This window comes from Macaca mulatta, chromosome 12 (assembly GCF_049350105.2).
Source record: "Macaca mulatta isolate MMU2019108-1 chromosome 12, T2T-MMU8v2.0, whole genome shotgun sequence".
NCBI lineage: Eukaryota > Metazoa > Chordata > Mammalia > Primates > Cercopithecidae > Macaca > Macaca mulatta.
Genome location: NC_133417.1, coordinates 142,789,171 through 142,801,943, shown reverse-complemented (window position 1 = coordinate 142,801,943; position 12,773 = coordinate 142,789,171). Strand labels below are relative to the sequence as shown.

Here is a 12,773-nt window from a genome sequence, read left to right as displayed (position 1 = left end):
GGCCGTGGGAGAACAACTTACAAACCATATAGGCGGAGCATTTTCCAAGACGACTCATCTGGGTGCTTGAAAAAGTCAACACCGGGACAACATAAAAAATTAACTGGTCAGGAATCAAAGAGAAACAGCTGACTGTGAATTTAGATTGGAGCCCAGTGGGGGAAAAGAAGACTGTCTTGCTACACATGGGGATTTTTGAGTACGGACTAAAAAGTAGATGATATTGTGAAGTTACTACAACGGTTTGCTCAGGTATGATAATTTTATGGCTATGTAGGAGACTGGCCTTATTCTTGGGAGAAGGATGCTGAAAATATGCTTTTAATACATTCAGTCTGTTCTTCAGCCACTGCCATGGTCCACTTCTAAGACATTTCATCGCCTCCAAAAGGGAACCCCCATATCCATTAAGCAGTCATTCCCCCCAACCCCTCTTCCCTATCCCCTGACGGCCACAAATCTACTTCCATAGAATATGCAATTTCATACAATCTTTTCATATAAACAGAATCATACACATTTGAATTCTTGTGCCTGGCTTCTTTTGCTTAGCATGGTGCTTCCAAGGTTCCTCCATGTTGTGGCATGTATCAGTGCTCCATTCCTTTTCATGGCTGAGTGATATTCCATTGCATGGATAGACCACGCTGTGTTTTTCTATTCTTCTGTTGATGGATGTTATGAAATGTTTGTGTCTTCCCCCTCCACCACAAATTTACATGTTGAAATCCTCCCCCCATTGTGGTGGTATTAGAAGATCGGGTCTTTGGGATATTAGGTCATGAAGGTGGAGCCCTCATGGATGAAATTAGTGCCCTCATAAGAAGAGGCTAGAGAGCTTGCTTCCTCTTTCTGCTCTCTGTCGTGCAAGGATACAACGAGAAGACAGAGTCTGTCAACCAGGAAGAAGATGGTGTCGGATCAAGGTGTCCGATCAGCTGGCACCTTGATCTAGAACTTCCTGCCCCCAGAACTGTGAGTAACGAGTGTTTACTGGCTGAGCCTCTGTGCGTATGCTATCTTGTTAGAGCAGCCCGAACTGACTAAGGCAATGGGCATTCAGGTCGTGACCACCCTTTGGCTACTAGGAAGCGTGCCGCTGTAAACGCTGCTGTGTGGGGATGTGCTGAGCACCTGCCCTCAGTTCTCCAGGGTCTACACCTGGGGTGAATTGTTGGGTCATTTGATAACTGCCTGTTTAACTTTTTGAGGGCTGTGGCCTCTTTAAGGCCTGACCTAGCCCCTGCTGCCCTAGGACCAGGCCTTGCCCCCTTCCTGTTCCCACAGGCTCACTCTACCCTGGTGAGGTGCCCAGGGCTGGAGGAGCTCCCCTGTAGCTGGGGAGGTGCAGTCACCCCAACTTAGCCCTGTGTGGGTGGTCTGGGCCTTGCCACTGGCCCCTCTGAGCATGCATGGCCAAGAGGGCTGTGGTCAGGGTGGGCTCCTGAGATCAGCCTCTGCAGGCAGTGTCCAGCAGAGTCCAAGCCAAGCTTTGGGTTGGAGGTTGCTGGTTAAGCCTGTTATGTGGCTGGGTTGGGGGGTGGGCCTTGGGGAAGGGGTTTGCACTCACAGAGCACCCACCCTGTGCTGGCTGGCGTGCAGGTGCCATGCCCACCGAGCTCAGGAATGAGGTAAGCGTTGCTGTTCTGTGGCATGCAGATGTAGAAACTGAGGCTCAGGGATTCAAAGGATGAACTCAATCTCCCAGGTGGTGCAAGTGTGCCCCCAATGTCAACGTAAGCTACACCTGAGGCAGGACGTGGATACATCCCCGTGTGATTTGAAAGGGACGCGCGTGGCGTGGGAGCAATCTAGGTTCAAGTCTCCCTGCCATGGGTCAGAAACAATCCATGGTGCATCTTCCCTGAGTAAGAGGCAGGCAAGACAGACTGCGATAAGAGGACTAGCAGTTGTAGGGGTTGTCGGGAGGGATGAATAGGTGGAGCCCAGAGGACTTCTAGGACAGTTAAACGACTCTGCATGATGCTACATCATGTTGTTGTATATTTGTGCGAACCGGCAGCACATGCAGCGTGAAGAGTGGGCTCTGACATACGCTGGATGGGGATGGGATGTGGATGTGTCGGCATGGGTTCCTCGACTGGGACAAAGGCACCCTCGGTGGGGGTGTTTACCATGGGGGAGGCTGTGCGGATGTGGGGGAAGTGGGCGGATGGGAACTCTCTCTACCTTCTACCCAATTTTGCTGTGAACCTAAAGCTGCTCTGAAAAACAAAGTCTAGAAAAAAAGGACTGGCATTGAGGGGCTGCCCAGGGCTCAGGCTGGGGGCTGTGCTACCCTCCTATGGGGGCAGTGTCCTGCAGAGTATGATGTGTGGCACCTCCTGGCCTCATGCAGTTGGCAGCCTGGGCAGTCACTCAGGGCAGCTTGGGTGTAGGGGTGACTGTGGGCTGCTGGTGACCAAGGGTGGTCCCAGCTCCACACCTCAGTGCCAGGTGCCCTCTGCCAAGTCACAGAGCCTTTTCTTCCAAAGAAGTTGCTGGGCTCTGAGGTTCTTTCTAGTCTAACGTCCCAGGAGGGAAGAACTTCAGAGTCACCACCACACAGTCGTGAATGTGCAACTAAGCAAGACCAGAGCTTTTATTAGGATTGAAGGGAAAGGAGCCCGAAGGAGAGGAGAGGGCGGGGTGGGGGAGGCTCCAGAGTGATTTTCTTGACAAGCTGGCTATCACCCATCCTGGGAGGACATAGCACCACCTTCCAGGGGGAAGCAAGTCAGCCGGGGTCGCAGGCCAGGCTTGGGGACGTCCCACAGGGCTGCCCTCCTCCGACCGAAGCGGCCCACAGGCCTGATCCCACGACTGGTGTACCAGGCAGGATTGATGTCAGGGGCTGGAAAGGAAAGAGCTGGAGCAGACCATGGGCACGTGTCCCCAGGGTGTGCTGTGTGCTCCCAGAGGCAGCAGGGCAGAGCGCACAGGCAGGGGGTCTCAGCCCAGTTGCCAGGCCATGCTGGGACCCACCCGAAGAACAGGCACCCAGAGGTCCTGGTGAGGCCATTTCTGGGCATGGGCTGGCTTTGGGAAGCAGGAGTTCAAAAAAGCACCAGGACTGACTTCCCTTTCCTCCCCCGCACCCCGTTCCTGCCAGGTTCTCGAGTGACCAGGCTGCACCAGGTTCTGGGGTGAGGCAGGGTGGGGTAAGGGAGGCTGACAGGGGTCCAGGCACTCACTGCGGATCTCCATGGAGAGCCGGTGAGTACGAGCTCCCCGCAGGGCCAGGCCCAGCATCAGCAGGCACAGGAGCCAGGCCCTCAGCACCTTCATCCCTTGGCTCCTCCAAGGAGACCCCGCTGGAGGGGAGATCCAAATGAGGAGGACACGGCCTGGGGGAGAAGGGGCAAGAGCAGCGTTACACGGGCATCAGGGTGCGTGTGCACAGAGCTGGGACCTGTGAGCGCTGTGTGTGTGAGAGAGAAGTGTGTGTGTGAGAGAGAAGTATGTGCATGAGTGTGTGTGCATGTCAGCGCACAGTTGTGTGTGTATATGTGTACAAGAGGGTGTGACTTGTGTGCACACGGTGCATGTGTGTGTATGTGTGTAGATGTGTGTGTGTAGATGTGTGTGTATGTGTGTAGATCCGTGTGTGTATGCATGTGGATGCGTGTGTGTATGTGTGTGAGTGTATAGATGTGTGTAGATGTGTGTGTGTAGGTGTGTGTGTGTGTAGGTGTGTGTGTGTAAATGTGTGTGTGAGTGTATGTGTGTGTATGTGTGTAGATGTGTGTTTGAGTGTAGATGTGTGTGTGTAGATGTGTATGTGTGCGTGTGAGTGTGTGTATATGTGTAGATGTGCAGTGCACATAGCCACATAGATCTCCATGTGTTCCTCTGATCTGTGTTGGGGTGGGAAGAAGCACAGAAATAGCAGTTGAACCTGGCTCTCTGCATGGTCCCCCACCCACCTGTGACCCCATTCTCTCTTCTGTGCAATGAGGTATTAAGTGAGGTGCTTCTGTGTGCGTCAGCCTCTGACGGGATCGGTCACATGTACATTGATGGTGATGATCAGAAAGCCCTCAGGAGGTGTGTGAGCTACGCGTTACAAAGAGGGGCTATCACGGAACAGCCTTGGGTTTGTCTATCGGCCTGTGTTAGGGAACCAGAAGGTGCAGCAGGCCTCTGCACGGCTGTTCATGTTGCATACCCAGGACAGCAGGTTTGTGGGGAGGAGCCCAGGGAGCTGCACAGGTGGAGGCAGCCACTTGCTCAACCTCAGACATGGTTGGGGAGCTGGGGAGTGCCAAGCCTGGACCAGGCTCAGGGGCTGGAATCCGGCGCATGGTCCTTTCCCACATTTGTCTCATGGCCTCCTAATGCTTGGTTCCAGCTTGCCATTCCTGCCCTGCTGGGGGATGTCAGCTGACAGCTGCGTGTTATAGAATGAGTGCATCCTCTGCCCTAACCAAGCCCACTCACCCTTGCCATGTCGCTAGATCCAGTCTTCTGAGGCTCCAAGGTAAACCTGCAGCATCTGGGACCTCTTCTCACCAGGCAGGGCCACTTGCTATCGGTGATGGGAGGAGGGGGCTGCTGTGGGGGCTGCCGTGGGTGGGACCAGGTGCATAGAAAGCCCCTTCCACCCCACTGGAGTGGAGGTGCTGAAATGCCTAAACAGCATCCATCGTGGCAGACCTGGAAACACCTGCTGCAGATGCCCCTCCTCCTTCCTCCACCTGTGGCGCTTTGGGAGCCGTGGGAAGATGCCCAAGAGCTCCATCTTGCTCTGGGGAAGACCCCCTCCTGCTGACCTTGACTTTCCAGTCCCTCCCGGAGCCCCACAGAAAGTGCTCTCCATCAGAACAATTTAAAATGCCAACCCCTCTCCTTTTTAGAGATCTGGCAGGGCTTCCCATGCCAGGTGGGGTGGGGCGTTCCCCAGTTTAGAGGAAATGGAGGTGCCACCTTGAAGAGTGATAAAGAGATGCATCCCAGCACGCTGGCTGTTTGCATTTTCTCTAGCACAGGACCGATGCCACGTGAGGGATGTCCTAGAATGCTAGTGATGCTCACTTGGCTCCTGATCCCCAAGGACCTGCCTCCCTGAGAGGTGGAGACTTCGGCTGTCTGTCCCGTGGGATTTCTGTGTCAGTGGAGCTGAATGGGACATCTTTGCCTGGTGTCTCCACCAAGGACAGCGCCAGAGCCTTGGGGCCCTGGGAGGGCAGGGTGGCTTTGGATGCAAGAACCCAGGGGCCGCCTTCTCTGCCTCTCCTGCTCAGGGCTAGCCTCAGCTGCCAGGAGAGCAGGCAGGGTCTCAACCCAACCCACACTCAGACAGAAAGGGACGATTTTACAAAGTAGCAGAGCAGAGGACCCAAGCTCCCGCGCCTGGATGTGCTACTCACCGCTCTCGAGTGTGGTAGAGGTGCTGTCCTGGCTACCGGCGCAGTGGGGCCGAGGAGGCGGGAGCCTCTGTCCCCCTTTTATAGCCGCTGAAGAGGATGAGAGAACGAAGCCAGCACCTCCAGGTGCCCTCCCCCAAGCCAGCTTGTCTCCCTCAAAGGGCGGCATCAGGAGCAAGCCTGTGTCTTTTCTTGTTCCTTTATTTTTTAAAAAATCTCTCATCAGCGACGCGATTTGTTCCTTCCTGGGTTATGTAATTTCATTTGGACCAAGTGGTTTTAAAACACATTAGCTTCCCTTCTTTGCGCTCGCCTTCGGGCAGACAACAGAGTTAAGTGTCCGCTGGGCCTCACAGATGAGGCTCCTGGGCTCCTTCCAGTCCTCTCTCCCTGCCTTTAAATCACCACGTTCAAGGGAAAGGTGAGAAGGGACAGTCACCAGAGCCCAACACTGCAGCTTTGTATCTCCGTGATCTTCTCGATCCTTGTTCATTCACCTGCCTGACTGTCCTAACTGCATTTGTCGTATGCACACCATATCTTCCTCATTCTGTAACTTACACGCAGGGGCCGTGCTAATCTTCTCTGCATCGTTCCAATTTTAGTATATGTGCTTTGGAAGTGGGCGCTCTATAACTTACAATAGGTGGTTTCTAGACTTTTACGTCTTCATAATGTTTAACATAAACAAGTTTATTATTCTCATAAGACAAGTTTATTTTTATTATAAAAGAAATGAATGTATTTTTATTATTAAAGCAGCTCATACACATTTGGAAAAAAAATTAGTTCACACCACTGATCATGTTAAAGAAGCCTCTCGCGGCTGGGAGTGGTGGCTCATGCCTGTAATCCCAGCACATTGGGAGGCCGAGGCGGGTGGATCACGAGGTCAGGACTTTGAGAGCACCCTAACCAACATGGTGAAACCCTGTTTCTACTAAAAATACAAAAATTAGCCGGGCATGGTGGCGTGCACCTGTAATCCCAGCTACTCAGGAGGCTGAGGCAGGAGAATCACTTGAACCCCCAGGAGGCAGAAGTTGGAGTGAGCTGAGATTGCACCACTGCACTCTAGCCTGGGGGACAGAGAGAGACTCAAAAAAAAAAAAAAAAAAAAAAAAAGCCTCTCGCTTCTACATTTGATGCATTTGATGCATTTTCTTCTAGTGAGCTTCCCACATATTTTCTGGGTAGATTGATCACATTTATACATGTTGAATTTCATTCTTTTCACTTAACACTATAACAATCACATCCTCAAGATGCTAAAAATCTGTAAGTTTGTGCCGTTTTCAGTAACTGTGCAATGTTCTACCACTTAACGTGGACCTAAGTCATTCATGTTCTGAATAATTATGGGTTGTACTCATGACCACTTACATGCAGTTGAGTACAATCTTTTTAAGGAAAATTTCTGGAGAGGAAACTTGGCACGAGCTTCCCATGGATTGGTGCAGATGGTCAATGTGCCACTTCCGTCCTTTAGGAAAAGCTTCTGGGCAATACTTTCCCCTTCAGGGAACAGGACACAGTCAACTTCTTCCTTGCTACATGGTTGCTTTATCCCAGTGACACAGGTTTGTGGCTGGTGGGCTCCCTGGGAGCTCTGGCGTCCAGGGGTGGCTGGTGGCGGGAAGTAGGGTAAGGAGCACGAGAAGGGTGACGGGGTGGGGCACGCAGCTCCCAGCTTGGGCTGCTGATTCGAGTTACTTGGAAGCCTTAAAAACTTCCCAATGCCTGGGCTCTACCTGGAATGAAATTCCTTCAGAATTCCCGGGGGTAGCTCAGGCATCGGTGATGATGAAAAGCTCCCCACCCATAGTGTTTACCCATAGTTTTTACAAATGTAGGTTGAGTATCCCAAATCCAAAAACCCCCAATCTGAAACTTTTTGAGTGCTGAGCTGATGCTCAAAGGAAACGTTCACTGAAGCATTTTGGATTTTAAATTTGGGATGCTCAACTCGTGAGTATAGTGCAAATATTTCAAAATCCTCCTCCCAAAACCCTCAAAATCCCAAACTGTTCTGGTCCAAAGTACTTCAGATAAGGGAACTCGACCTGTAGTGGTGATGGTGATGGTTAAGAATCACCGTCTTGGAGGTGGGTTTTCTGTCCAGGGCTAGGCCTGCCTGGAGCAACAGAAACTGAGACTCCAGGACCTGGGGGCAGCTTCCTGGGCATCCACCACTGGAGTGTGTGTGTGTGTGTGTGTGTGTGTGTGTGTGTGTGTAAAGCAGCTCTGTCACAGTGTGGCACTGGCATCTTGCCACTTTGGGAGTCCACCAGTGGGAGGCAGCAGGCGGGCTGGGCGGTAGCACAGGCATCAATCCTGCTTACGCCACCTCCATGTGGAAACCGATGGTGTCCATCAGAGGCCTCAGAACTGCTGAGAGGCTGTTCTGAGAACTGTGGCTGGCTGGAGATGCTGTGACGGCGAGTGAGGTGTGGGCTGCCCTTGCAATAATGTCACAGGACTGCAGGCCTGGCCTGGGGCTCTCAGGCTGCACATGGCTTCAGTGTCCTTTGAGAAATGAATCCCACAGATGGGGTTTGACCATAGACAAGCAATCAGGGAGCTTCTCCCCGTTCCCTGTTTAACTGGGTCATGGGCCTCAGGACAGGCAGAGCCAAGCACTCTTGGTCCAGCTTCTGTTGGTCAGTATTTCATCCAGAACGTGATGTGGCCACTTGAGTTGTGGCACATACGAACTAGGACCTGTGCAGGAAAGCCCCCTCCCTGGGGAAAGTACAACTGCCTGCGATGCTACCCTCCTGGAGGCCACGAGGATAATGAGAACAAAGACACTGACTGCCACACCTTCCAGTCCTAGTTTTCTAAGCTACTTGTTTATTTATTTATTTATTTTATTTTGTTTTATTTTTTTGAGACGGAGTCTAGCTCTGTCGCCCAGGCTGGAGTGCAGTGGCGCGATCTTGGCTCACTGCAACCTCCAATTCCCAGGTTCAAGCAATTCTCCTGTCTCAGCCTCCTAAGTAGCCGGGACTACAGGCATCTACCACCACGTCTAGCTAATTTTTGTATTTTTAGTCGAGACGGGGTTTCACCATGTTGGCCAGGCTGGTCTCCAACTCCTGACCTCAAATGATCTACCCACCTGGGCCTCCCAAGGTGCTGGGATGACAGGCATAAGCCACTGCGCCCGGCCAGCTATTGATTAATTCTCGTGTGCCTTTCTTCATTGAATGAAGTGGTTACAGTGGTTTTCTCATTTACTCTGTTAACACAGTGGACCACAAGAATAGATTTTCTTTTTCTACCATTAAAGAATTCCTAGCTCTCTTGGGATGAACCTTACCTTGTTAAGATACAGTAGGTTTTCTAATAGATTCCGGGATTTGTTTCATTAATACTTTATTTAGAATAGATCTTTTAGGTTGTGCTCAGTGGTTCACACCTGTAATACAAGCACATTTCTGGGAGGCTGAGGTGGGAAAATTGCTTGAAGCCAGGAGACTGAGACCAGCCTGAGCAACATAGCTACACCCTATCTCTACAAAAAAGAAAACTTAATGTATGGAATAAATATGTTAAAATATGTTGCCTTTACTTCTCCTTCCTCACATTGCATTTAGTAGGAAGGTCTTATCAGCCTTATGAAAGAGGAGCCATGCTTCCCCTTTTTCCTGTCCTCTGGAAGAGATCTGATAAAGACAAGAATTCCAGAGCTGTCTGGGAGACATATGGGGTAGGGCTTGGGCTGAGGTGAGGGACAGAAAAGGAATGAGCTGGGAGGTCATGGGCTGGGGGTTTCCAGACTGAGGGCTGGGGGACTAAGATGGGAACTTTGGGGATAGGGAAATGCTGAGGTCAGTTGTGGGCAGGTGTTTGAGAAGCCCTAGAGGGTGGCCAGGTGGCTGCTCGCTGGGCCTGGGACTCTTTATTTCTTTATTTGCTTGCATTTGAGACCCCAAAGAACCCCAGAGCTCTTTAATGAGGTCTCAGCCATAAACCTGAACATGGGTGTGGCCAGAGGACAGGTGGCTGTGAACAGCCCGGGAAAAGTGGGGACACCTGAGAGAAGGCAAGAAGAGGACAGGTATCGGGGGGTGGACAGAGAAAAAGGACTCAGTGAATGACCCCGAGAAAGTACCAGGGAGGAGGGTCTTGTGGGGAGAAGCGGGGAGAAGCGAAGGAGGCAGAGTGGCCCCACAGCAAAGAAGGGATCGTCCAAGTCAGGGACTGTATCACGGCGCCCACCTGCCAGCTCCTTTGCTTGTGGTCTGTAGGTGATGCTCCAAATCCAATCTTGAACACAGGACTGGCAAACTTCTTCTGTAATGGGCCAGATAGTAAACGTGCCCAGCTTTGTGGGCCATAGGATCTTGGTGGCAGCTGGCCAAATCTGCTGTTGTAGCAGAAAAGCAGCCATGGGGAAAAGGCAGATGAATGGGTGTGGCTGGGCTCCCATGAAACCTCACTTAGGAAGACAGGCTTTCCTACCCCAAGTGGCCATGACTCTGGGACCTTGGCATTGCATTTGTGATAAAAATAAACGGTGTTCCCCGACCCTCACACATGGCTCCCATCTAACCAGTTTACAAGTTTCAAACACAGACACACTGAACATCAGACAAGGCTCTTACATAGGGACTGTGCATCGGTCAAGGCTCTTCAGAGAAGCAGAGCCAATAGGGGGTGTGTGTGTGTGGAGAGAGAGAGAGAGAGGAGAGTCTCACTCTATTGCCCAGACTGGAGTATAGTTATGCGATCATGGCTCACTGCAGCCTCAACCTCCAGGGCTCAAGTGATCCTCCTGCCTCAGCCTCCTAAGTAGGTAGGACTACTGTCATGTACCATCATGCATGGGTAATTTTTTGTTTTGTTTTTTGTAGAGATGGGATCTCACTATGTTGCCCAGGAGGCCTTAAACTCCTGGCCTCAAGCAATTCTCCCACCTTGGCCCCTCCAAGGACTGGGATAATAGGTATGAGCCACCTTGCCTAGCCTGAATAATTTTTTCAAAAAATAGAATTTATAAGTAATGTTGGGAATTACATGGAAAAACTCCCATGTTTTTATCTGATGCCACAAGGAGTCAGAGAAATAGCTGCTAATGTGTGCTCACAGGTCTCCTGAAGATGCAGGAGTATCTGCCTCCCGGCAAAACACTTTGAGATTCAAACCTTAGTTTTAAGTGAGAGATTGGAGAGCTCCTGGAAGTGTCCTATTCAGAGAGGGTAGGAAACACTTAACTTGGTCAACCCTTGAAGACAAAAGGCTTGCCTGTTGTCTCTACTGTTTGATTCCGTAGGAAGCCACTCCTCTCAGCATCCCCTCTGACAAAAACAGTGTGGCCATTGGGTCCTGTCTAGGGTGAACCTCAGGGAGGGTGAGATGTGATTACTGTTAGGATGTTCAAAGGCAGCTTTGGAGAGTCTTGGAGGGCTCTGCTTAAAACTGGATGGGGCACATAGATATTAGGAAATAACTCTGAGTCCCAGGCTGTCTGAGGGGAGATCATCTATGTAACCAAGAGGCAAGTGGCAAGCTGACCTGTGGCCTCTGCACCCCCATCCTTGGCAGGCACTCCTCATTGGTTGTGACCCTCTGTCCTCTGCACCCCCATCCTTGGCAGGCATTCCTCATTGGTTGTGACCCTCTGTCCTCTGCCCCACTGGATCTGTTGCAGTGAGTGGCAGAGCCAGGCCAGAACCAGACCTCTTCCCTGCCCATCTGGATCTCTGCCTGCTGTCTCTCCCTCTCCCAGCAGGCTTTCTGCACTTGCATCTGAGCATGTATCAGATGCTCACTTGCTGCCATGTGCAGGCCCTGCCCTTGACCACAGTGTAATTTCCCCTGGTCTACAGATCACATGGGAACTTGCAGAGTGGGTGCCCGTAGGGTGGGGACTGGGGTGTCTATTCCTCCCTCATTATTCAGCAGGTCATTAGTTCAGTCACTTGTCTGGATGCCTAATTTCCAATCACACCCACAAGAAATAAGCATACATCTGCTCACACCCCGATATAGACCATCAAGAATACACATATGGTTGGTGCCTTAACTGAGTCATCTTTTTTTCCATTTCATTCATGAAAGCAATATAAGAAAGCCAAGAGTGAAAGGGGTAAAAGATCACAGTATAAAGGTCTTCTGTGTGTCCTTCAAAGGTTAACACAACATTGTCCTAAAGGGAAGTCACAGCGGCTTAGCTGTTTCTCACAGATCAGAGGGGCTGGTGGGGTGGCCAGGAGTCATCAGTAAACCCAAATGAGCAGTGCAGGACTGAATGTCGCTGTCCTCTTGCAGGGGAAGTCCACGTAGAGGGTGCTCCTTGTTTCTCACTGGGATGGTGACTGTGTACAGTGGTAAGCGCAGAGCCAATGAGGGACAGGATGGCCGTGGTGGAGGGAAAAGAGTGCAGGGCTGCTCTGTTGCTCTGTCCTGTCCCCTGTTAGGGCTGATGGGCCACCACAGGTTTCTGTAAAGTACAAACACACACAGGCATATAACACAGACACACATGGGCGTGCACATACAAATACACAGGTGTGTACATGGATGTGCACATCAGTAGACACAAACTTAGATTCTATGTTTGTGCACACACGCACGTGGGGCAAGAGAATAGGGTCTGGAGGTAGGGAACCTAAGGCCAATTCGTGCTAACTTCCTAGAACTGAATCAAAATGAAAACCCCACCTCTCCATGCCCGAGGAGCAAAAAGTCCAGCGGCTACTCCCTTTGCTATGCCCCCTTTCCTCTGCATCTCAGATGAAAATGGAAAGTACCTCGGATTGGTCCCCTCCCCCAACCAATCAGACAAGTCATTGGCCAAGTCTTCATGTGTAAATTTGTAACTTCCCTTCAGCCTCCGATTGGTTGCCTCCTGCGACCGATCACATTGATTGGGTCCACTCCTTCATTTGCATAGGGTATAACCAAGTAACCAATGGGAAACCTCTGGAGGGCACTTAAAGTCCAGAAAATTCTGTAACCAGGCTCCTGAGCCACTGGCTCTAGCCTGTTCCCACTCTGTGGAGTGAACTTCCTTTTCAATAAATCTGTGCTTTCATTGTGGTAACACACACACTTGGGTGTGTAAGCAGGTACCTACACATGGGTGTGCACAAACACACAGGCATGCACACAGTACACACAAATGCACACAGGAGTGAACGCAGCCACACACATACATGCATGGACAAGTTGGTCAAACGCTGGGTTTGCGTTCTTCACAATATTAGGTGAACTCCCTTGGGGTGTTTTACTTAGCCTCTCTCTGCCTCTGTTTTCTCAGCTATAAATTTGGGTCAATGACACAGGTCCTCATCCAATGGGGTGTGTGGACAGCAAGTATTTGAAAATTTAAAGCTCTAAAACACAAGAAGATATTATTCTAATTTCAGAGTATTTAGATGTTCAAGCCCTCGTTGGCAA

At 51.0% G+C, this 12,773-nt stretch overlaps 2 protein-coding genes and 1 non-coding gene across 11 annotated transcripts in view; all 3 read right to left on the bottom strand.

Annotated features, from left to right (window-relative positions):
* Positions 1-2,595: 2,595 nt before the first annotated feature.
* PRLH (prolactin releasing hormone) lies at positions 2,596-3,342 on the bottom strand. Its single transcript, XM_001084860.4, has 2 exons — positions 3,195-3,342; positions 2,596-2,854 (listed from the first exon to the last, which is right to left on the bottom strand). Exons 1-2 carry the CDS (start codon positions 3,286-3,288, stop codon positions 2,691-2,693), a joined length of 258 nt encoding a protein of 85 aa, XP_001084860.2. The 5' UTR covers positions 3,289-3,342; the 3' UTR covers positions 2,596-2,690.
* Positions 3,343-5,889: 2,547 nt separating this feature from the next.
* LOC114671584 (U6 spliceosomal RNA) lies at positions 5,890-5,995 on the bottom strand. Its single transcript, XR_003721620.1, has one exon. It is a non-coding gene; the product is annotated as a U6 spliceosomal RNA (small nuclear RNA).
* Positions 5,996-11,385: 5,390 nt separating this feature from the next.
* MLPH (melanophilin) overlaps positions 11,386-12,773 on the bottom strand; it is a 67,710-nt gene continuing 66,322 nt past the window's right edge. For all 9 annotated transcript variants that reach the window (XR_013402253.1, XR_013402254.1, XR_013402255.1 and 6 more), the window contains one exon: positions 11,386-11,814. Coding sequence is in view for 6 of the 9 variants with exons in the window: in XM_077957995.1 (XP_077814121.1) it covers positions 11,788-11,814 (27 nt within the window). In the remaining 3 variants the exon portion in view is untranslated. The remainder of the gene's footprint in view (positions 11,815-12,773) is intronic.

What these genes read in the sequence shown, in the direction of transcription:
- PRLH (XM_001084860.4), bottom strand. Translation starts at nt 3,288, where the DNA reads ATGAAGGTGCTGAGGGCCTGGCTCCTGTGCCTGCTGATGCTGGGCCTG. An exon ending in GCTCTCCATGGAGATCCGCA is followed by an intron (nt 2,855 to 3,194) that starts GTGAGTGCCTGG and finishes TTTCCTTTCCAG; the next exon opens with CCCCTGACATCAATCCTGCC.